General features: G+C 43.1%; 1 protein-coding gene across 2 annotated transcripts in view; it reads right to left on the reverse strand.

Annotated features, from left to right (window-relative positions):
* LOC115126400 (2-phosphoxylose phosphatase 1-like) overlaps positions 1 to 27,492 on the reverse strand; it is a 53,592-nt gene that overhangs the window by 15,347 nt on the left and 10,753 nt on the right. The window contains exons 1-2 of one of the 2 annotated variants that reach the window (XM_065000492.1): positions 16,742 to 17,667; positions 16,228 to 16,410 (exon numbers count right to left, since the gene is read on the reverse strand). In XM_065000492.1, coding sequence (XP_064856564.1) covers positions 16,228 to 16,387 — 160 coding nt within the window. In that variant the 5' untranslated portion in view covers positions 16,388 to 16,410; positions 16,742 to 17,667. Of the gene's footprint in view, positions 1 to 16,227; positions 16,411 to 16,741; positions 17,668 to 27,492 lie in introns of those variants that run through there. The other variant, XM_065000491.1, reaches the window with a different exon arrangement.

A 27,492-nucleotide genomic window follows, 5' to 3' on the forward strand; every position in this document is an offset into this window, starting at 1 on the left:
AACCATGACCCTTTATCCTCTCTATCCTCTAACCATGACCCTTTATACTCTCTATCCTCTAACCATGACCCTTTATACTCTCTATCCTCTAACCATGACACTTTATCCTCTAACCATGACCCTTTATCCTCTCTTTCCTCTAACCATGACCCTTTGTCCTCTCTGTCCTCTAACCATGACTCTTTATACTCTCTATCCTCTAACCATGACACTTTATCCTCTAACCATGACCCTTTATCCTCTCTTTCCTCTAACCATGACCCTTTATCCTCTCTATCCTCTAACCATGACACTTTATCCTCTCTATCCTCTAACCATGACACTTTATCCTCTCTATCCTCTAACCATGACCCTTTATCCTCTCTATCCTCTAACCATGACCCTTTATCCTCTCTATCCTCTAACTATGACCCTTTATCCTCTCTATCCTCAAACCATGACCCTTTATAATCTCTCTCCTCTAACCATGACCCTTTATCCTCTCTATCCTCTAACCATGACACTTTATCCTATCTTTCCTCTAACCATGACACTTTATCCTCTCTATCCTCTAACCATGACCCTTTATCCTCTCTATCCTCTAACCATGACACTTTATCCTATCTTTCCTCTAACCATGACACTTTATCCTCTCTATCCTCTAACCATGACCCTTTATCCTCTCTATCCTCTAACCATGACCCTTTATCCTCTCTATCCTCTAACCATGACACTTTATCCTCTAACCATGACACTTTATCCTCTCTTTCCTCTAACCATGACCCTTTATCCTCTCTTTCCTCTAACCATGACCCTTTATCCTCTCTTTCCTCTAACCATGACCCTTTATCCTCTCTATCCTCTATCCTAACCATGACCATGACTTTATCCTCTCTATCCTCTAACCATGACACTTTATCCTCTCTATCCTCTAACCATGACCCTTTATCCTCTCTATCCTCTAACCATGACCCTTTATACTCTCTATCCTCTAACCATGATGACTTTATCTCTCTATCCTCTAACCATGACCTTTATCCTCTAACCATCCTTTATCCTCTCTTTCCTCTAACCATGACCCTTTATCCTCTCTATCCTCTAACCATGACTCTTTATCCTCTATCCTCTAACCATCACTTTATCCTCTAACCATGACCTTTATCCTCTCTTTCCTCTAACCATGACCCTTTATCCTCTCTATCCTCTAACCATGACCTTTATCCTCTCTATCCTCTAACCATGACCTTTATCCTCTCTATCCTCTAACCATGACCCTTTATCCTCTCTATCCTCTAACCATGACCCTTTATCCTCTCTATCCTCTAACCATGACCCTTTATCCTCTCTATCCTCTAACCATGACCCTTTATAATCTCTATCCTCTAACCATGACCCTTTATCCTCTCTATCCTCTAACCATGACCCTTTATCCTATCTTTCCTCTAACCATGACACTTTATCCTCTCTATCCTCTAACCATGACCCTTTATCCTCTCTATCCTCTAACCATGACCCTTTATCCTCTCTATCCTCTAACCATGACCCTTTATCTATCCTCTAACCATGACACTTTATCCTCTCTTTCCTCTAACCATGACCCTTTATCCTCTCTATCCTCTAACCATGACCCTTTATCCTCTCTTTTCTAACCATGACCTTTATCCTCTCTATCCTCTAACCATGACCTTTATCCTCTCTATCCTCTAACCATGACCTTTATCCTCTCTATCCTCTAACCATGACCCTTTATCCTCTCTATCCTCTAACCATGACCCTTTATCCTCTCTATCCTCTAACCATGACCCTTTATCCTCTCTATCCTCTAACCATGACACTTTATCCTCTCTATCCTCTAACCATGACCCTTTATCCTCTCTATCCTCTAACCATGACACTTTATCCTATCTTTCCTCTAACCATGACACTTTATCCTCTCTATCCTCTAACCATGACCCTTTATCCTCTCTATCCTCTAACCATGACCCTTTATCCTCTCTATCCTCTAACCATGACCCTTTATCCTCTCTATCCTCTAACCATGACCTTTATCCTCTCTATCCTCTAACCATGACCTTTATCCTCTCTTTCCTCTAACCATGACCCTTTATCCTCTCTATCCTCTAACCATGACACTTTATCCTCTATCCTCTAACCATGACCTCTATCCTCTAACCATGACACTTTATCCTCTCTATCCTCTAACCATGACCCTTTATCCTCTCTATCCTCTAACCATGACACTTTATCCTATCTTTCCTCTAACCATGACCCTTTATCCTCTCTATCCTCTAACCATGACCCTTTATCCTCCTATCTAACTATGACCTTTATCCTCTAACCATGACCCTTTATCCTCTCTATCCTCTAACCATGACCCTTTATCCTCTCTATCCTCTAACCATGACCCTTTATCCTATCTCCTCTAACCATGACCCTTTATCCTCTCTATCCTCTAACCATGACCCTTTATCCTCTCTATCCTCTAACCATGACCCTTTATCCTCTCTATCCTCTAACCATGACCTTTATCTCTCTATCCTCTAACCATGACCTTTATCCTCTCTATCCTCTAACCATGACCCTTTATCCTCTCTATCCTCTAACCATGACACTTTATCCTCTCTATCCTCTAACCATGACTTTATCCTCTAACCATGACCCTTTATCCTCTCTATCCTCTAACCATGACACTTTATCCTCTCTTTCCTCTAACCATGACCTTTATCCTCTCTATCCTCTAACCATGACCCTTTATCCTCTCTATCCTCTAACCATGACCCTTTATCCTCTCTATCCTCTAACCATGACCCTTTATCCTCTCTATCCTCTAACCATGACCCTTTATACTTCTATCCTCTAACCATGACCCTTTATCTCTCTATCCTCTAACCATGACCCTTTATCCTCTCTATCCTCTAACCATGACCCTTTATCCTCTCTATCCTCTAACCATGACCCTTTATACTCTCTATCCTCTAACCATGACCCTTTATCCTCTCTATCCTCTAACCATGACCCTTTATCCTCTCTATCCTCTAACCATGACCCTTTATCCTCTCTTTCCTCTAACCATGACCCTTTATCCTCTAACCATGACCCTTTATCCTCTCTATCCTCTAACCATGACCCTTTATCCTCTCTATCCTCTAACCATGACTTTATCCTCTTATCCTCTAACCATGACCCTTTATCCCTCTATCCTCTAACCATGACCTTTATCCTCTCTATCCTCTAACCATGACACTTTATCCTCTCTATCCTCTAACCATGACACTTTATCTTTATACCATCTTTATCCTCTAACCATGACCCTTTATCCTCTCTATCCTCTAACCATGACTTTACTTTATCCTCTAACCATGACCCTTTATCCTCTCTATCCTCTAACCATGACCCTTTATACTCTCTATCCTCTAACCATGACCCTTTATCCTCTATCCTCTAACCATGACCCTTTATCCTCTCTATCCTCTAACCATGACCCCTCTATCCTCTAACCATGACCCTTTATCCCTCTCTATCCTCTAACCATGACACTTTATCCTCTAACCATGACCCTTTATCCTCTCTTATCCTCTAACCATGACCCTTTATCCTCTCTATCCTCTAACCATGACCTTTATCCTCTCTATCCTCTAACCATGACCCTTTATCCTCTCTATCCTCTAACCATGACCCTTTATCCTCTCTATCCTCTAACCATGACCCTTTATCCTCTCTTTCCTCTAACCATGACCCTTATCCTCTAACCATGACCCTTTATCCTCTCTATCCTCTAACCATGACCCTTTATCCTCTCTATCCTCTAACCATGACCCTTTATACTCTCTATCCTCTAACCATGACCCTTTATACTCTCTATCCTCTAACCATGACACTTTATCCTCTAACCATGACCCTTTATCCTCTCTTTCCTCTAACCATGACCCTTTGTCCTCTCTGTCCTCTAACCATGACTCTTTATACTCTCTATCCTCTAACCATGACACTTTATCCTCTAACCATGACCCTTTATCCTCTCTTTCCTCTAACCATGACCCTTTATCCTCTCTATCCTCTAACCATGACACTTTATCCTCTCTATCCTCTAACCATGACACTTTATCCTCTCTATCCTCTAACCATGACCCTTTATCCTCTCTATCCTCTAACCATGACCCTTTATCCTCTCTATCCTCTAACTATGACCCTTTATCCTCTCTATCCTCAAACCATGACCCTTTATAATCTCTATCCTCTAACCATGACCCTTTATCCTCTCTATCCTCTAACCATGACACTTTATCCTATCTTTCCTCTAACCATGACACTTTATCCTCTCTATCCTCTAACCATGACCCTTTATCCTCTCTATCCTCTAACCATGACACTTTATCCTATCTTTCCTCTAACCATGACACTTTATCCTCTCTATCCTCTAACCATGACCCTTTATCCTCTCTATCCTCTAACCATGACCCTTTATCCTCTCTATCCTCTAACCATGACACTTTATCCTCTAACCATGACACTTTATCCTCTCTTTCCTCTAACCATGACCCTTTATCCTCTCTTTCCTCTAACCATGACCCTTTATCCTCTCTTTCCTCTAACCATGACCCTTTATCCTCTCTATCCTCTAACCATGACACTTGATCCTCTCTATCCTCTAACCATGACACTTTATCCTCTCTATCCTCTAACCATGACCCTTTATCCTCTCTATCCTCTAACCATGACCCTTTATCCTCTCTATCCTCTAACTATGACCCTTTATCCTCTCTATCCTCTAACCATGACCCTTTATCCTCTCTATCCTCTAACCATGACCCTTTATCCTCTCTATCCTCTAACCATGACACTTTATCCTATCTTTCCTCTAACCATGACACTTTATCCTCTCTATCCTCTAACCATGACACTTTATCCTCTCTATCCTCTAACCATGACACTTTATCCTCTAACCATGACCTTTATCTTCTACCATGACCCTTTATCCTCTCTATCCTCTAACCATGACACTTTATCCTCTCTATCCTCTAACCATGACCCTTTATCCTCTCTATCCTCTAACCATGACCTTTATCCTCTCTATCCTCTAACCATGACCCTTTATCCTCTCTATCCTCTAACCATGACACTTTATCCTCTCTATCCTCTAACCATGACCCTTTATCCTCTCTATCCTCTAACCATGACACTTTATCCTATCTTTCCTCTAACCATGACCCTTTATCCTCTCTATCCTCTAACCATGACCCTTTATACTCTCTATCCTCTAACCATGACCCTTTATACTCTCTATCCTCTAACCATGACACTTTATCCTCTCTATCCTCTAACCATGACACTTTATCCTCTCTATCCTCTAACCATGACACTTTATCCTCTCTTTCCTCTAACCATGACCCTTTATCCTCTCTATCCTCTAACCATGACCCTTTATCCTCTCTATCCTCTAACCATGACCCTTTATCCTCTCTATCCTCTAACCATGACCCTTTATCCTCTCTATCCTCTAACCATGACCCTTTATCCTCTCTATCCTCTAACCATGACACTTTATCCTCTCTATCCTCTAACCATGACCTTTATCCTCTCTATCCTCTAACCATGACACTTTATCCTCTCTTTCCTCTAACCATGACCTTTATCCTCTCTATCCTCTAACCATGACCCTTTATCCTCTCTATCCTCTAACCATGACCCTTTATCCTCTCTATCCTCTAACCATGACCCTTTATCCTCTCTATCCTCTAACCATGACCCTTTATCCTCTCTATCCTCTAACCATGACTCTTTATACTCTCTATCCTCTAACCATGACCCTTTATCCTCTCTATCCTCTAACCATGACCCTTTATCCTCTCTATCCTCTAACCATGACCTTATCCTCTCTATCCTCTAACCATGACCCTTTATCTCTCTATCCTCTAACCATGACCCTTTATCCTCTCTATCCTCTAACCATGACCCTTTATCCTCTCTATCCTCTAACCATGACCCTTTATCCTCTCTATCCTCTAACCATGACCCTTTATCCTCTCTATCCTCTAACCATGACCCTTTATACTCTCTATCCTCTAACCATGACACTTTATCCTCTAACCATGACCCTTTATCCTCTCTTTCCTCTAACCATGACCCTTTGTCCTCTCTGTCCTCTAACCATGACCTTTATACTCTATCCTCTAACCATGACCTTTATCTCTTCCTCTAACCATGACCCTTTATCCTCTAACCATGACCCTTTATCCTCTCTATCCTCTAACCATGACCCTTTATTTATCCTCTCTTCTATCCTCTAACCATGACCCTTTATCCTCTCTATCCTCTAACCATGACACTTTATCCTATCCTCTAACCATGACCTTTATCCTCTCTATCCTCTAACCATGACCCTTTATCCTCTCTATCCTCTAACCATGACCCTTTATCCTCTCTATCCTCTAACCATGACCCTTTATCCTCTCTATCCTCTAACCATGACCCTCTCTTTATCCTTTATCTCTATCCTCTAACCATGACACTTTATCCTCTCTATCCTCTAACCATGACTTTATCCTCTCTATCCTCTAACCATGACCCTTTATCCTCTCTATCCTCTAACCATGACCCTTTATCCTCTCTATCCTCTAACCATGACCTTTATCCTCTCTATCCTCTAACCATGACCCTTTATCCTCTCTATCCTCTAACCATGACCCTTTATCCTCTCTATCCTCTAACCATGACCTTTATCCTCTCTTTCCTCTAACCATGACCTTTATCCTCTCTATCCTCATGACCCTTTATCCTCTCTATCCTCTAACCATGACACTTTATCCTATCTTTCCTCTAACCATGACCTTTATCCTCTCTATCCTCTAACCATGACCCTTTATCCTCTCTATCCTCTAACCATGACCCTTTATCCTCTCTATCCTCTAACCATGACCCTTTATCCTCTCTATCCTCTAACCATGACCCTTTATCCTCTCTATCCTCTAACCATGACACTTTATCCCTCTCTATCCTCTAACCATGACACTTTATCCTCTCTATCCTCTAACCATGACCCTTTATTTATCTCTAACCATCTTTATCCTCCTAACCATGACCCTTTATCCTCTCTATCCTCTAACCATGACCCTTTATCCTCTCTATCCTCTAACCATGACCCTTTATCCTCTCTATCCTCTAACCATGACCCTTTATCCTCTCTATCCTCTAACCATGACCCTTTATCCTCTCTATCCTCTAACCATGACCCTTTATCCTCTCTATCCTCTAACCATGACACTTTATCCTCTAACCATGACCCTTTATCCTCTCTTTCCTCTAACCATGACCCTTTATCCTTTCTTCCTCTAACCATGACCCTTTATCCTCTCTATCCTCTAACCATGACTTTACTTTATCCTCTAACCATGACCCTTTATCCTCTCTTTCCTCTAACCATGACCCTTTATCCCTCTCTATCCTCTAACCATGACACTTTACTCTTTCCTCTTGACCCTTTATCCTCTCTATCCTCTAACCATGACCCTTTATCCTCTCTATCCTCTAACCATGACCCTTTATGACCCTTTATCTCTATCCTCTAACCATGACCCTTTATCCTCTCTATCCTCTAACCATGACACTTTATCCTCTCTTTCCTCTAACCATGACCCTTTATCCTCTCTATCCTCTAACCATGACTTTATCTTATCCTCTAACCATGACCCTTTATCCTCTCTATCCTCTAACCATGACCCTTTATCCTCTCTATCCTCTAACCATGACCCTTTATCCTCTCTTTCCTCTAACCATGACCTTTATCCTCTCTATCCTCTAACCATGACCTTTATCCTTTATCCTCTCTATCCTCTAACCATGACCCTTTATCCTCTCTATCCTCTAACCATGACCCTTTATCCTCTCTATCCTCTAACCATGACCCTTTATCCTCTCTATCCTCTAACCATGACCCTTTATCCTCTCTATCCTCTAACCATGACCCTTTATCCTCTCTATCCTCTAACCATGACACTTTATCCTCTCTATCCTCTAACCATGACCCTTTATCCTCTCTATCCTCTAACCATGACCCTTTATACTCTCTATCCTCTAACCATGACCCTTTATCCTCTCTATCCTCTAACCATGACCCTTTATCCTCTCTATCCTCTAACCATGACCCTTTATCCTCTCTTTCCTCTAACCATGACCCTTTATCCTCTCTATCCTCTAACCATGACCCTTTATCCTCTCTATCCTCTAACCATGACACTTTATCCTCTCTTTCCTCTAACCATGACCCTTTATACTCTCTATCCTCTAACCATGACACTTTATCCTCTAACCATGACCCTTTATCCTCTCTATCCTCTAACCATGACCCTTTATCCTCTCTATCCTCTAACCATGACCCTTTATCCTCTCTATCCTCTAACCATGACCCTTTATCCTCTCTTTCCTCTAACCATGACCCTTTATCCTCTCTATCCTCTAACCATGACCCTTTATCCTCTCTATCCTCTAACCATGACACTTTATCCTCTCTTTCCTCTAACCATCTTTATACTCTCTATCCTCTAACCATGACCCTTTATCCTCTCTTTCCTCTAACCATGACCCTTTATCTCTCTTTCCTCTAACCATGACCCTTTATCCTCTCTTTCCTCTAACCATGACCCTTTATCCTCTCTATCCTCTAACCATGACCCTTTATCCTCTCTATCCTCTAACCATGACCCTTTATCCTCTCTATCCTCTAACCATGACACTTTATCCTCTCTTTCCTCTAACCATGACCCTTTATACTCTCTATCCTCTAACCATGACCCTTTATCCTCTCTAACCATCCTCTAACCATGACCCTTTATCCTCTCTATCATGACTCTTTATAATCCCTAACCATGACCCTTTATCCTCTCTTTCCACTAACCATGACACTTTATCCTCTCTTTCCTCTAACCATGACACTTTATACTCTCTATCCTCTAACCATGACACTTTATCCTCTAACCATGACCCTTTATCCTCTCTATCCTCTAACCATGACCCTTTATCCTCTTATCCTCTAACCATCTTTATCCTCTAACCATGACCCTTTATCCTCTCTATCCTCTAACCATGACCTTTATCCTCTCTATCCTCTAACCATGACCCTTTATCCTCTCTATCCTCTAACCATGACCCTTTATCCTCTCTATCCTCTAACCATGACCCTTTATCCTCTCTATCCTCTAACCATGACCCTTTATACTCTCTATCCTCTAACCATGACCCTTTATCCTCTCTATCCTCTAACCATGACCCTTTATCCTCTCTTTCCTCTAACCATGACCCTTTATCCTCTCTTTCCTCTAACCATGACCCTTTATCCTCTCTATCCTCTAACCATGACCCTTTATAATCTCTATCCTCTAACCATGACACTTTATCCTCTCTTTCCTCTAACCATGACACTTTATACTCTCTATCCTCTAACCATGACACTTTATCCTCTAACCATGACACTTTATCCTCTCTATCCTCTAACCATGACCCTTTATCCTCTAACCATGACTCTTTATACTCTCTATCCTCTAACCATGACCCTTTATCCTCTCTATCCTCTAACCATGACTCTTTATACTCTCTATCCTCTAACCATGACCCTTTATCCTCTCTATCCTCTAACCATGACCCTTTATCCTCTCTATCCTCTAACCATGACCCTTTATACTCTCTATCCTCTAACCATGACACTTTATCCTCTCTTTCCTCTAACCATGACCCTTTATCCTCTCTATCCTCTAACCATGACCCTTTATCCTCTCTATCCTCTAACCATGACCCTTTATCCTCTCTATCCTCTAACCATGACCCTTTATACTCTCTATCCTCTAACCATGACCCTTTATCCTCTCTATCCTCTAACCATGACCCTTTATCCTCTCTATCCTCTAACCATGACCCTTTATATCTCTATCCTCTAACCATGACCTCTAACCATGACCCTTTATCCTCTCTATCCTCTAACCATGACCCTTTATCCTCTCTATCCTCTAACCATGACCCTTTATCCTCTCTATCCTCTAACCATGACCCTTTATCCTCTCTTTCCTCTAACCATGACCCTTTATCCTCTCTATCCTCTAACCATGACCCTTTATCCTCTCTTTCCTCTAACCATGACACTTTATCCTCTCTTTCCTCTAACCATGACACTTTATACTATCTATCCTCTAACCATGACACTTTATCCTCTCTTTCCTCTAACCATGACCCTTTATCCTCTCTATCCTCTAACCATGACCCTTTATCCTCTCTTTCCTCTAACCATGACCCTTTATACTCTCTATCCTCTAACCATGACCCTTTATCCTCTCTTTCCACTAACCATGACACTTTATCCTCTCTTTCCTCTAACCATGACACTTTATACTCTCTATCCTCTAACCATGACACTTTATCCTCTAACCATCCTTTAACCATCTTTATCTATCCTCTAACCATGACCCTTTATCCTCTCTATCCTCTAACCATGACCCTTTATCCTCTATCCTCTAACCATGACACTTTATCCTCTCTTTCCTCTAACCATGACCCTTTATACTCTCTATCCTCTAACCATGACCCTTTATCCTCTCTATCCTCTAACCATGACCCTTTATCCTCTCTATCCTCTAACCATGACCCTTTATCCTCTCTATCCTCTAACCATGACACTTTATCCTCTCTTTCCTCTAACCATGACCCTTTATCCTCTCTATCCTCTAACCATGACCCTTTATCCTCTCTTTAACCATGACCCTTTATACTCTCTATCCTCTAACCATGACCCTTTATCCTCTCTTTCCACTAACCATGACACTTTATCCTCTCTTTCCTCTAACCATGACACTTTATACTCTCTATCCTCTAACCATGACACTTTATCCTCTAACCATGACACTTTATCCTCTCTATCCTCTAACCATGACCCTTTATACTCTCTATACTCTAACCATGACACTTTATCCTCTCTTTCCTCTAACCATGACCCTTTATCCTCTCTATCCTCTAACCATGACTCTTTATACTCTCTATCCTCTAACCATGACCTTTATCCTCTCTATCCTCTAACCATGACCCTTTATCCTTCTATCCTCTAACCATGACACTTTATCCTCTCTATCCTCTAACCATGACCCTTTATACTCTCTATCCTCTAACCATGACCCTTTATACTTTATCCTCTAACCATGACACTTTATCCTTATCTATCCTCTAACCATGACCCTTTATACTCTCTATACTCTAACCATGACCCTTTATCCTCTCTTTCCTCTAACCATGACCCTTTATCCTCTCTATCCTCTAACCATGACTCTTTATACTCTCTATCCTCTAACCATGACCCTTTATCCTCTCTATCCTCTAACCATGACCCTTTATCCTCTCTATCCTCTAACCATGACCCTTTATCCTCTCTATCCTCTAACCATGACCCTTTATACTCTCTATCCTCTAACCATGACCCTTTATACTCTCTATCCTCTAACCATGACACTTTATCCTCTAACCATGACCCTTAATACTCTCTATCCTCTAACCATGACCCTTTATCCTCTCTATCCTCTAACCATGACCCTTTATCCTCTCTTTCCTCTAACCATGACCCTTTATACTCTCTGTCCTCTAACCATGACACTTTATCCTCTCTATCCTCTAACCATGACCCTTTATCCTCTCTATCCTCTAACCATGACCCTTTATACTCTCTATCCTCTAACCATGACCCTTTATACTCTCTATCCTCTAACCATGACCCTTTATACTCTCTATCCTCTAACCATGACCCTTTATCCTCTCTATCCTCTAACCATGACACTTTATCCTCTCTATCCTCTAACCATGACCCTTTATACTCTCTATCCTCTAACCATGACCCTTTATACTCTCTATCCTCTAACCATGACCCTTTATACTCTCTATCCTCTAACCATGACCCTTTATATCCTCTAACCATCTTTATCCTCTAACCATGACCCTTTATCCTCTCTATCCTCTAACCATGACACTTTATCCTCTCTAACCTCTAACCATGACCCTTTATCCTCTCTATCCTCTAACCATGACCCTTTATACTCTCTATCCTCTAACCATGACCCTTTATACTCTCTATCCTCTAACCATGACCCTTTATACTCTCTATCCTCTAACCATGACCCTTTATCCTCTCTTTCCTCTAACCATGACCCTTTATCCTCTCTATCCTCTAACCATGACACTTTATCCTCTAACCATGACCCTTTATCCTCTCTATCCTCTAACCATGACCCTTTATCCTCTCTATCCTCTAACCATGACCCTTTATACTCTCTATCCTCTAACCATGACACTTTATCCTCTCTTTCCTCTAACCATTACCCTTTATACTCTCTATCCTCTAACCATGACCCTTTATCCTCTCTTTCCACTAACAATGACCCTTTATCCTCTCTTTCCACTAACAATGACACTTTATCCTCTCTTTCCTCTAACCATGACACTTTATACTATCTATCCTCTAACCATGACACTTTATCCTCTCTTTCCTCTAACCATGACCCTTTATCCTCTCTTTCCTCTAACCATGACCCTTTATACTCTCTATCCTCTAACCATGACCCTTTATCCTCTCTTTCCACTAACCATGACACTTTATCCTCTCTTTCCTCTAACCATGACACTTTATACTCTCTATCCTCTAACCATGACCCTTTATCCTCTCTATCTTCTAACCATGACCCTTTATCCTCTCTATCCTCTAACCATGACCCTTTATACTCTCTATCCTCTAACCCTGACACTTTATCCTCTCTTTCCTCTAACCATGACACTCTATCCTCTCGATCCTCTAACCATGACCCTTTATCCTCTCTATCCTCTAACCATGACCCTTTATCCTCTCTATCCTCTAAACATGACCCTTTATACTCTCTATCCTCTAACCATGACCCTTTATCCTCTCTACCCTCTAACCATGACCCTTTATCCTCTCTATCCTCTAACCATGACCCTTTATACTCTCTATCCTCTAACCATGACCCTTTATACTCTCTATCCTCTAACCATGACACTTTATCCTCTAACCATGACCCTTTATACTCTCTTTCCTCTAACCATGACACTTTATCCTCTCTATCCTCTAACCATGACACTTTATCCTCTCTAACCTCTAACCATGACCCTTTATACTCTCTATCCTCTAACCATGACACTTTATCCTCTAACCATGACCCTTTATCCTCTCTATCCTCTAACCATGACCCTTTATCCTCTCTATCCTCTAACCATGACCCTTTATAATCTCTATCCTCTAACCATGACACTTTATCCTCTCTTTCCTCTAACCATGACCCTTTATCCTCTCTATCCTCTAACCATGACCCTTTATCCTCTCTTTCCTCTAACCATGACCCTTTATACTCTCTATCCTCTAACCATGACCCTTTATCCTCTCTTTCCACTAACCATGACACTTTATCCTCTCTTTCCTCTAACCATGACACTTTATACTATCTATCCTCTAACCATGACACTTTATCCTCTCTTTCCTCTAACCATGACCCTTTATCCTCTCTATCCTCTAACCATGACCCTTTATCCTCTCTTTCCTCTAACCATGACCCTTTATACTCTCTATCCTCTAACCATGACCCTTTATCCTCTCTTTCCACTAACCATGACACTTTATACTCTCTATCCTCTAACCATGACACTTTATCCTCTAACCATGACCCTTTATCCTCTCTTTCCTCTAACCATGACCCTTTATCCTCTCTATCCTCTAACCATGACCCTTTATACTCTCGATCCTCTAACCATGACCCTTTATCCTCTCTTTCCACTAACCATGACACTTTATACTCTCTATCCTCTAACCATGACACTTTATCCTCTAACCATGACCCTTTATCCTCTCTATCCTCTAACCATGACCCTTTATCCTCTCTTTCCTCTAACCATGACCCTTTATACTCTCTATCCTCTAACCATGACCCTTTATCCTCTCTTTCCACTAACCATGACCCTTTATCCTCTCTTTCCACTAACCATGACACTTTATACTCTCTATCCTCTAACCATGACACTTTATCCTCTAACCATGACCCTTTATCCTCTCTTTCCTCTAACCATGACCCTTTATCCTCTCTATCCTCTAACCATGACCCTTTATACTCTCGATCCTCTAACCATGACCCTTTATCCTCTCTATCCTCTGACCATGACCCTTTATACTCTCTATCCTCTAACCATGACACTTTATCCTCTCTTTCCTCTAACCATGACACTTTATACTCTCTATCCTCTAACCATGACACTTTATCCTCTCTTTCCTCTAACCATGACACTTTATACTATCTATCCTCTAACCATGACACTTTATCCTCTCTTTCCTCTAACCATGACCCTTTATACTCTCTATCCTCTAACCATGACCCTTTATACTCTCTATCCTCTAACCCTGACACTTTATCCTCTCTATCCTCTAACCATGACACTTTATACTATCTATCCTCTAACCATGACACTTTATCCTCTCTTTCCTCTAACCATGACCCTTTATACTCTCTATCCTCTAACCATGACCCTTTATCCTCTCTTTCCTCTAACCATGACACTTTATCCTCTCTATCCTCTACCCATGACCCTTTATCCTCTCTTTCCTCTAATCTATCCTCTAACCATGACCCTTTATCCTCTCTATCCTCTAACCATGACCCTTTATCCTCTCTATCCTCTAACCATGACCCTTTATCCTCTCTATCCTCTAACCATGACACTTTATCCTCTCTATCCTCTAACCATGACCCTTTATACTCTCTATCCTCTAACCATGACACTTTATCCTCTCTTTCCTCTAACCATGACACTTTATCCTCTCTATCCTTTATCCTCTCTATCCTCTAACCATGACCCTTTATCCTCTAGCAAACTATGACCTAACCCCAGCCTATCAATTATCTTTACATAACCCAACACATCTGGCGTACACACTAGAGGTCGACCAATTAATCGGCCATTCCGTTTTCAGCCGATTACATTGCACTCCAGGAGGAGACTGCGTGGCAGGCTGACTACCTGTTATACGAGTGCAGCGAGGAGCCAAGGTAAGGTGCTAGCTAGCATTAAACTTATCTTATAAAAAACAATCAATCTTAACATAATCACTAGTTAACTACAGATGGTTGATGATATTACTAGTTTAACTAGCTTGTCCTGCGTTCCATATAATTAATGCGGTGCCTGTTAATTTATCATTGAATCACAGCCTACTTCGCCAAACAGGTGATGTAACAAGCACATTCGCGAAAAAAGAACTGTCATTGCACCAATGTGCACCTAACCATAAACATCAATGCCATTCTTAAAATCAATACACAAGTATATATTTTTAAACCTGTATATTTAGTTAATATTGCCTGCTAACATGAATTTATTTTAACTAGGGAAATTGTTTCACTTCTCTTGCGTTCTGTGGAACAGATTCAGGGTATATGCAGCAGTTTGGGCCGCCTGGCTCGTTGAGAACTGTGAAGACTATTTCTTCCAAACAAAGACGGCCAACTTCACCAAACGGGATGATTTAACAAAAGCGCATTTGCGAAAAAAGCACAATCGTTGCATGAATGTACCTAACCATAAACATCAATGCCTTTCTTAAAATCAATACACAGAAGTATATATATTTTTAAATCTGCATATTTATTTAGTTAAAATAAATTAATGTTAGCAGGCCATATTAACTAGGGAAATTGTCAGGGTATATGCAACAGTTTGGGCCGCCTGGCTCGTTGCGAACTAATTTTCCAGAATTTTACAAAATTATGACATAACATTGAAGGTTGTGCAATGTAACAGCGATATTTAGACTTATGGATGCCAACCGTTAGATAAAATACGGAACGGTTCACTTTTATTTTAGACTAAATAGAAGGTATTTATGTGTTATATTAAGTTAAAATAAAAGTGTTCATTGTTTATTCAGTATTGTTGTAATTGTCATTATTACAAATATATAAAATCGTCCGATTAATCAGTATCAGCTTTTTTTGGTCCTCCAATAATCGGTATCGGTATCAGCGTTGAAAAATCATAATCGGTCGACCTCTAGTACACACATCTAAGTGTTCCATATTTCTAAACCTTCCTTGTTACCTACTGACTGACTTCCTAAAGTTCTGTTATAAAACCTGAGCTATCTTCACTGATTGGTTGAGGCAATGGCTAACACGTTAGCAGACTGGGTGTGTGTGTGAGTGAGTGAGTGAGTGAGTGTGTGTGTCTCACCCTCCCAGGACTGTTCAGAGCGGTTGGGGATGTTGCAGTAGCCATACGCCTCAGTGATGGGGTCTGGATCAGGATCCTCTGTGTGGGGGACAGGGATCACTCTCTTCCTGCTTTTCCCTTGGCCCTGGCCTTGACCCTGGTGGGGCCGCTCCTCACCCATGGGCGTAGTGGGGATTAGGTGGACTGGAGAGAGATGGGGGGGGGGGGGAGTATAAACATTTTCAAATTACTTTAACTTCTTATGGGCCAACATCCAATGAAATTGCAGAGCGCAAAATTCAAACTACAGAATTATAAATATTTAACTTTCATAACATCACAAGTGTAATACATCAAAATAAAGCTTAACTTCTTGTTAATCCAGCCGCTGTGTCAGATTTCAAAAAGGCTTTACAGCAGAAGCACACCATGCGATTATCTGAGGCCACGCCCGCATACAAAAGCATGAAAAACATGTTTCAACCAGGCAAGTGCGCCACGAAAGTCAGAAATAGCGATATAATAAATGCCTTACCTTTGATGATCTTCTTCTGTTGGCACTCCAAAAGGTCCCAGTTACATCACAAATGGTCCTTTTGTTCGATAATACCCTTCTTCATATCCATAAAACTCAGTTTAGCTGGCGCGCTTCAGTCAATAATCCACCCAGTTTCCCTCCATAAAAATACATACAAAATGAATCCCAAACGTTACTAATAAACTTTTCCAAACAAGTCAAACAACGATTATAATCCAACCTTAGGTACCCTAATACGTAAATAAACTATCAAATTTAAGATGGAGAATCATTATCGTCTTTACCGGAGAAAAATACCAAAGAACGCGCTCTCTTCCACTCGCTTGGAAACACTACAGCCAAAATGGGAGCCACCTAGAAAAACTACCATTTCGGGCTAATTTTTCCAAAAACTAGCATGAAACTCTTTCTAAAGACGGTTGACATCTAGAGGAAGCCCTCGGAACTGCATTCTGGGAGGATTTAGCCTTATAATAAAAATGACAGCCATTGAAAACAGTGTTAGGCTGATTTTTTTTTTCTTGGGATGGTTTGTCCTCTGGGTTTCGCCTACCATATCAGTTCTGTTATACTCACAGACATAATTTTAACAGTTGTAGAAACTTTATATCCTAGTTGAGTAACAGGCAGTTTACATTGGGTAAGCTTTTCATCCAGACGTGAAAATACTGCCCCCTACCCAAGAGAGGTTAATGGGTCAACTCCTCAATGTTTGACAGATTGTGAGGGAGAAGAGACTAAATGAAATAGCAGAGAATGAAGGATTGAGTGAGAGAAAGAGAGTGAGAGAGAAGTATAGCGAGAGAGAAGTATAGCGAGAGAGACACCACTGACATCCATTGCTCAAAGGACCCTCCTTTATTAGGTATATAGTCAATTAACTTCCCCTCAGCCCCCTGTCAGCCCATCATGTTCCCAGCCTCAGCCCAGCCTCCCCCTCAGCCCCCTGTCAGCCCATCATGTTCCCAGCCTCAGCCCAGCCTCCTCCTCCTCAGTCCAGCCTCAGCCCAGCCTCCCCCTCAGCCCCCTGTCAGCCCATCATGTTCCCAGCCTCCTCCTCAGTCCAGCCTCAGTCCATCCTGTCCCCAGCCTCCTCCTCAGCCCAGCATCAGCCCATCATGTCTCCAGCTTCAGCCCAGTCTCCTCTTCAGTCCAGCCTCCCCTCAGCCCAGCCTCAGCCCATCATGTCCCCAGCCTCCTCCTCAGCCCAGCCTCAGCCCATCATGTCCCCTGCCTCACCTTCAGCCCATCCTCAGCGCCGGCCCAGCCTCCCCCAGCTTTAGCCAAACCTCAGCTCATCTACATGTGAACAGCAGTAGAACCCTGTACAGAACCCCTCACCAATAACCCAGGGTTGCCTTGACAACCATTGACCTGTGACCCCAAGGCCAGGCGGCCCAATGGGAGAAAGCGGTGTGGGAACCACTGCAGTCCCATTCAGAAACACAGGATCCTGGGAAGAAGTTGAAACGCAATGCCCTCCTGACAATACTCACTACCCCACACACACATAGACACACACTTATCTCAGAAACCCTGATTGTCCTGAAGCACGGCGGTGGAGTAGGTAAATATTACATATCTTTGCAAAGAGAGACAAAGCAAGACACTTTCTAACTATAAAAGGAGAGAGGCCCTTTCATTCCTATGACAACCTTTAAATCAACTAGCCTAAATAGAAGCCACACTATCTTAAAGTGAGGGCATCCATATTAACCCCAAACAGTACATCTCCCGAGTACAGCAACCCCCCAGAGTGGAGTGGAAACAGGAAAGACATTTGAAGCTATAAAAACAATTGCATGTTGTGTTAGCTAATCCAAGTTTATCATTTTAAAAAGCTAATTGATCATTAGAAAACCCTTTTGCAATTATGTTAGCACAGCTGAAAACTTGTTCTGACTAAAGAATTCAATTTGTAAGTCGCTCTGGATAAGAGCGTCTGCTAAATGACTTAAATGTAAATGTAATTCCAGGAGAAAGGTCTTTGTTTCTGGCCATTTTGAGCCTGTAATCAAACCCACAAATGTTGATGCTCCAGATACTCAACTAGTCTAAAGAAGGCCAGTTTTATTGCTTCTTTAATCAGAACAAGTTTTCAGCTGTGCTAACATAACTGCAAAAGGGTTTTCTAATGATCAATTAGCTAATTCAAGTTTATCATTTTAAAAAGCTAACACAACATGCAATTGGTACCCAGGAGTGATGGTTGCTGATAATGGGCCTCTGTACGCCTATGTAGATATTCCATAAAAAAATCTGCAGTTTCCAGCTACAACACTCATTTACAACATTAACAATGTCTACACTGTATTTCTGATGTATTTTATTTTATTTTAATGGACAAAAAATGTGCTTTTCTTTCAAAAACAAGGAAATGTATTCGTGACCCCAAACCTTTGAATGGTAGTGTATAGAGTATAGACTCTCTAGTCAGTTAACATCAGTATAGACTCAGTGGTCAGTTAGCATGAGTATAGACAGTCAGTTAGCATCAGTATAGACTCACTGGTCAGTCAGCATCAGTATAGACTCACTGGTCAGTTAGCACCAGTATAGATGGTCAGTTAGCATCAGTATAGACTCACTGATCAGTTAGCATCAGCATAGATGGTCAGTTAACATCAGTATAGACAGTCAGTTAGCATCAGTATAGACTCACTGGTCAGTTAGCATCAGTATAGACTCACTGGTCAGTTAGCATCAGTATAGACTCACTGGTCAGTTAGCATCAGTATAGACTCACTGGTCAGTTAGCATCAGTATAGACTCACTGGTCAGTTAGCATCAGTATAGACTCACTGGTCAGTTAGCATCAGTATAGACTCACTGGTCAGTTAGCATCAGTATAGACTCACTGGTCAGTCAGCATCAGTATAGACTCACTGGTCAGTCAGCATCAGTCTAGATTATCAGTTAGCATCAGTATAGACTCAACCGTCAGTCAGCATCAGTATCGACTCACTGGTCAGTTAGCATCAGCATAGACAAACAGTTATCAGTATAGACTCACTGGTCAGTTAGCATCAGTATAGACAGTCAGTTAGCATCAGTATAGACTCACTGGTCAGTCAGCATCAGTTTAGACTCACCAGTCAGTTAGCATCAGTATAGACTCACTTCTCAGTTAGCATCAGCATAGACGGTCAGTTAACATCAGTATAGACTCACTGATCAGTTAGCATCAGTATAGACTCACTGGTCAGTTAGCATCAGTATAGACTCACCGGTCAGTCAGCATCAGTATCAACTCACTGTTCAGTTAGCATCAGCATAGACGGTCAGTTAGCATCCGTATAGAAAGTCAGTTAGCATCAGTATAGACTCACTGGTCAGTCAGCATCAGTATAGACTCACTGGTCAGTTAGTACCAGTATAGACGGTTAGTTATCATCAGTATAGACTCACTGGTCAGTTATCATCAGTATAGACTCACTGGTCAGTTAGTACCAGTATAGACGGTCAGTTAGCATCAGTATAGACTCAATGGTCAGTTATCATCAGTATAGACTCACCGGTCAGTCAGCATCAGCATAGACGGTAAGTTAATATCAGTATAGGCTCACTGGTCAGTTAGCACCAGTATAGACAGTCAGTTAACATCAGTATAGACTCACTGGTCAGTTAGCACCAGTATAGATGGTCAGTTAGCATCAGTAACATTCTTTGTTTCACGGAAACATGGTTCACTCGAGACACGCTATCGGAGTCGGTACAGTCACCTGGTTTCTTCACGCATCATGCCGACAGGAACAAGCATCTCTCTGGTAAGAAGAAGGGCGGGGGTGTATGCCTTATGATTAACAAGACGTGGTGTGATCATAACAACATACAGGAACTCAAGTCCTTTTGGTCACCTGACTTAGAATTCTTCACAATCAAATGCCGACCGCATTATCTACCAAGAGAATTCTCTTCGATCATAATCAAAGTGGTGTATATTCCCCCCCAAACAGACACATCGACGGCCCTCAAAGAATTTCATTTGACTCTATGTAAACTGGAAACCACATATCCTGAGGCTGCATTTATTGTAGCTGGGGATTTTAACAAGGCTAATCTGAAAACAAGGCTCCCTAAATTTTATCCGCATATCGATTGTGCGACCCGGGCTGGCAAAACCCTGGATCATTGTTATTCTAAATTCCGCGACGCATATAAGGCATTCTCCCTCCCTGCTTTCGGAACAGCTGACCACGACTCCCAGCCTATAGACAGAAACTAAAACAGGAAGCAGCCGTGCTCAGGTCTGTTCAACGCTGATCCGACCAATCGGATTCCACGCTTCAAGATTGCTTCGATCACGTGGACTGGGATATGTTCCGCATAGCGTCAAACAACAATGAGTAAAACATGAGTAAAACATTTAAACGATGAATACGCTGATTCGGTGAGTGAGTTTATTAGCAAGTGCATCGGTGATGTTGTACCCACAGCGTCTATTAAAACATTCCCAAACCAGAAACAGTGGATTGATGGCAGCATTTACGCAAAACTGAAAGCGCGAACCACTGCTTTTAACCAGGGCAAGGTGACCGGAAACATGACCGAATACAAACAGTGTAGCTATTCCCTCCGCAAGGCAATCAAACAAGCTAAGCATCAGTATAGAGACAAAGTAGAGTCGCAATTCAACGGCTCAGACACGAGATGTATGTGGCAGGGTCTACAGTCAATCACAGACTACAAAAGAAAAACTAGCCCCGTCGCGGACCACGATGTCTTGCTCCCAGACAGACTAAACAACTTCCTTGCTCGCGTTGAGGACAATACAGTGCCACTGACACGGCCCGCTACCAAAACCTGCGGGCTCTCCTTCACTGCAGCCAACATGAGTAAAACATTTAAACGTGTTAACCCTCGCAAGGCTGCAGGCCCAGACGGCATCCCCAGCCGCGTCCTCAGAGCATGCGCAGACCAGCTGGCTGGTGTGTTTACGGACATATTCAATCAATCCTTATCCCAGTCTGATGTCCCCACATGCTTCAAGAGGGCCACCATTGTTCCTGTTCCCAAGAAAGCTAAGGTAACTGAGCTAAATTACTACCGCCCCGTAGCACTCACCTTCGTCATCATGAAGTGCTTTGAGAGACTAGTCAAGGACCATATCACATGCACCCTACCTGACATCCTAGACCCACTCCAATTTGCTTACCGCCCCAATAGGTCCACAGACGACGCAATCGCAACCACACTGCCCTAACACATCTGGACAAGAGGAATGCCTATTAAAGAATGCTGTTCATCGACTACAGTTCAGCATTTAACACCATAGTACCCTCCAAACTTATCATTCAGCTCGGGACCCTGGGTCTCGACCCCGCTCTGTGCAACTGGGTCCTGGACTTCCTGACAGGCCACCCCCAGGTGGTGAGGGTAGGTAACAACATCTCCACCCTGCTGATCCTCAACACTGGTGCCCCACAGAAGTGTGTTCTCAGCCCTGTCCTGTACTCCCTGTTCACCCATGACTGCGTGGCCACGCACTCCTCCAACTCAATCATCAAGTTTGCAGATGACACTACAGTGGTAGGCTTGATTACCAACAATGACGAGACGGCCTACAGGGAGGAGGTGAGGGCCCTTGGAATGTGGTGCCAGGAAAATAACCTCACGGGACCGAGAGACTGAAAAACAGCTTCTATCTCAAGGCCATCAGACTGTTGAACAGCCATCACTAGCATTGAGTGGCTGCTGCCAACATACTGACTCAACTCTAGCCACTTTTATAATGGAAAAATGTATGTAATAAATGTATCACTAGCCACTTTAAACAATGCCACTTTATATAATGTTTACATACCCTACATTATTCATCTCATATGTATATACTGTACTCTATACCATCTACTGCAGCTTGCCGTTGCCGTTCGGCCATCACTCATTCATATATTTTTATGTACATATTCTTATTAATTCCTTTACACTTTTGTGTATAAGGTAGCTGTTGTGAAATTATTAGGTTAGATTACTTGTTAGATATTACTGCATGGTCAGAACTAGAAGCACAAGCATTTCGCTACACTCGCATTGACATCTGGTAACCATGTGTATGTGACAGATAACATTTTATTTTATTTGTATAGACTCACCGGTCAGTTAGCATCAGTATAGACTCACCGGTCAGTTAGCATCAGTGTAGACTCACTGATCAGTTAGCATCAGTATTGTAATGAAACAGCAAGGAGCAGGTCTCGAACCCTCGACCCCGAATTCCGGCGCGCTATCGACTGTGCCGTAAAAGCATGCTCGTGTGGCAGAGTCGATTTCCGCGCTTATAAACCCAGGGTCATTACAGTATAGACAGTCAGTCAGCATCAGTATAGACTCACTAATCAGTTAGCATCAGTATAGACAGTCAGTTAGCATCAGTATAGACTCACTGGTCAGTTAGCACCAGTATATATAGTCAGTTAGCATCAGTATAGACTCAACAGTCAGTTAGTATCAGTATAGATTCCCCAGTCAGTTAGCATCAGTATAGACTCACCAGTCAGTTAGCATCAGTATAGACTCACCAGTCCGTTAGCATCAGTATAGACTCACCAGTCCGTTAGCATCCGTATAGACTCACCAGTCAGTTAGTATCCGTATAGACTCACCAGTCAGTTAGTATCCGTATAGACTCACCAGTCAGTTAGTATCAGTATAGACTCACCAGTCAGTTAGTATCAGTATAGACTCACCAGTCAGTTAGTATCAGTATAGACTCACCAGTCAGTTAGTATCAGTATAGACTCACCAGTCAGTTAGTATCAGTATAGACTCACCAGTCAGTTAGTATCAGTATAGACTCACCAGTCAGTTAGTATCAGTATAGACTCACCAGTCAGTATCAGTATAGACTCACCAGTCAGTTAGTATCAGTATAGACTCTCCAGTCAGTTAGTATCAGTATAGACTCACCAGTCAGTTAGTATCAGTATAGACTCACCGATCGGTCAGCATCAGTATAGATTCACCAGTCAGTTAGTATCAGTATAGACTCACCAGTCAGTTAGTATCAGTATAGACTCACCAGTCAGTTAGTATCAGTATAGACTCACCGATCGGTCAGCATCAGTATAGAGTCACCAGTCAGTTAGTATCAGTATAGAGTCTCCAGTCAGTTAGTATCAGTATAGAGTCTCCAGTCAGTTAGTATCAGTATAGACTCACCAGTCAGTTATTAACAGTATAGACTCACCAGTCAGTTATTATCAGTATAGACTCACTGATCGGTCAGCATCAGTATAGATTCACCGGTCAGTTAGTATCAGTATAAACTCACCAGTCAGTTATTATCAGTATAGACTCACCAGTCAGTTAGTATCAGTATAGACTCACTGATCGGTCAGCATCAGTATAGATTAACCGGTCAGTTAGTATCAGTATAGACTCACCAGTCAGTTATTATCAGTATAGACTCACCAGTCAGTTATTATCAGTATAGACTCACCGGTGACGAGGGAAAGGAGGAGGAAGTGTATTCTGAGATCTGCTCACTGGGTAGAGGGGAAGACACACACTGGAACCCATTCACTGAACTGGTCCACTCTCCCCGCACACACACACTCACCGACAAACACACACGCCTGCGCACTCGGTAGACCCATGGCCCCATTACAGGCCTGCTCACTGCCCTGGTCTGCCACAGTCGCTCATACAAAGGGCCTTTTGTAATGGACTGCCCACACTATGTAAGAGCACACATACTGAAGAAACACGCAAGCCACACAAGCCCAGGGCATCAACGACAACTCACACACCCGCAAACACACAGAGTTGTGTACAAGCTTGGAGCATGAACACACACACAAACACACTGGGTACCAAAGAAACACACATGCAAGCCTACACAACATCAGGGGGCCAGGTCTAAGTAACAACTAGCTAGCCTTAAGAAACGTACAGCAGGGCCAGTAATTAGGGGAAGATCATGTAGTTCTGACTGTATGCATTGGCTGAGAGTTGAAAAAGGTGAGCCTAGGACACCGATGAGAGCTTCCTTTCAGCCTTACACCTCAGTGTTTTACACCGCCTGTACTGTGGTAAAGAGTCAGCTTCTACAGTAAACCTTAAACACACAGGATGGACAGTGAATGACCTTCCTCCTTCTCTTCCTCCATCTCTCTAACCAGAGAAATAAAAAGGGGCCATTTCCAAATGGTGATGGAGAAAGAGGGAGGGAGAGGAATAGGGAGAAAGGTATCTAGAATAAACATAATGTGTGGCCTTGGCAGTCAAAACCATCCATCCTGGAAAAGAGTAGCATCCTAATGCTCAACCCACACATTTAATTAAGCCCCAGTGTTAGTGATACCGTGCTAAAACAACACCAGATATACTGTAATTCGGGGGGTGGGTATCATTTTAAGATAGCTAGGTGGCAACACGACATCTCAGTCATAGTCAGTATCAGCAAAGTCAGTGCTAGTGTAGGTGTTAGTTCACAAACTGCAATTCCTCTCAGCCTACTGGACTTGGACTGTCTGCATTTCAAATTAACCTTATAAAACATACTTTTATAATACCACTGCCACGACGAACACCACACACCACTGCCACGACGAACACCACACACCACTGCCACGACGAACACCACACACCACTGCCACGACGAACACCACACACCACTGCCACGACGAACACCACACACCACGACGAACACCACACACCACTGCCACGACGAACACCACACACCACGACGAACACCACACACCACTGCCACGACGAACACCACACACCACTGCCACGACGAACACCACACACCACGACGAACACCACACACCACTGCCACGACGAACACCACACACCACTGCCACGACGAACACCACACACCACTGCCACGACGAACACCACACACCACTGCCACTTAACACCACACACCACCACACACACCACTGCCACGACGAACACCACACACCACGACGAACACCACACACCACTGCCACGACGAACACCACACACCACTGCCACGACGAACACCACACACCACGACGAACACCACTGCCACGACGAACACCACACACCACTGCCACGACGAACACCACACACCACTGCCACGACGAACACCACACACCACTGCCACGACGAACACCACACACCACGACGAACACCACACACCACTGCCACGACGAACACCACACACCACTGCCACGACGAACACCACACACCACTGCCACGACGAACACCACACACCACACACCACGACGAACACCACGACGAACACCACACACCACTGCCACGACGAACACCACACACCACTGCCACGACGAACACCACGACGAACACCACACACCACTGCCACGACGAACACCACACACCACTGCCACGACGAACACCACACACCACTGCCACGACGAACACCACACACCACTGCCACGACGAACACCACACACCACGACGAACACCACACCACTGCCACGACGAACACCACACACCACTGCCACGACGAACACCACACACCACTGCCACGACGAACACCACACACCACCACGAACACCACGAGAACACCACACACCACTGCCACGCCACTTAACACCACACACCACTGCCACGACGAACACCACACACCACCACTGAACACCACACACCACTGCCACGACGAACACCACACACCACTGCCACGACGAACACCACACACCACTGCCACGACGAACACCACGACGAACACCACACACCACTGCCATGACGAAAACCACGACGAACACCACACACCACTGCCACGACGAACATCACACACCACTGCCACGACGAACACCACGACGAACACCACACACCACTGCCACCACGAACACCACACACCACTGCCACCACGAACACCACGACGAACACCACACACCACTGCCACGACGAACACCACACACCACTGCCACGACGAACACCACGACGAACACCACTGCCACGACGAACACCACACACCACTGCCACGACGAACACCACGACGAACACCACACACCACTGCCACGACGAACACCACACACCACTGCCACGACGAACACCACGACGAACACCACACACCACACCACTGAACACCCACGACTTAACACCACACACCACTGCCACGACGAACACCACGACGAACACCACACACCACTGCCACGACGAACACCACGACGAACACCACACACCACTGCCACGACGAACACCACGACGAACACCACACACCACTGCCACCACGAACACCACACACCACTGCCACGACGAACACCACACACCACGACGAACACCACACACCACTGACACGACCAACACCACACACCACTGACCACGACCAGCACAACGCCACGACCAACACCACTGCCACGACCAACACCACTGCCACGACTAATAACATACACTACTTCCACGACCAATACCACCAATACCACATACTTTCCTATATTCCTGTATCTATACTTTCCTATATTCCTGTATCTATACTTTCCTATATTCCTGTATCTATACTTTCCCATATTCCTGTATCTATACTTTCCCATATTCCTGTATCTATACTTTCCCATATTCCTGTATCTATACTTTCCCATATTCCTGTATCTATACTTTCCCATATTCCTGTATCTATACTTTCCTATATTCCTGTATCTATACTTTCCCATATTCCTGTATCTATACTTTCCTATATTCCTGTATCTATACTTTCCTATATTCCTATATTCTATACTTACTTTCCTATATTCCTGTATCTATACTTTCCCATATTCCTGTATCTATACTTTCCTATATTCCTGTATCTATACTTTCCCATATTCCTGTATCTATACTTT

Source organism: Oncorhynchus nerka, linkage group LG14, assembly GCF_034236695.1.
Source record: "Oncorhynchus nerka isolate Pitt River linkage group LG14, Oner_Uvic_2.0, whole genome shotgun sequence".
Taxonomy (NCBI): domain Eukaryota; kingdom Metazoa; phylum Chordata; class Actinopteri; order Salmoniformes; family Salmonidae; genus Oncorhynchus; species Oncorhynchus nerka.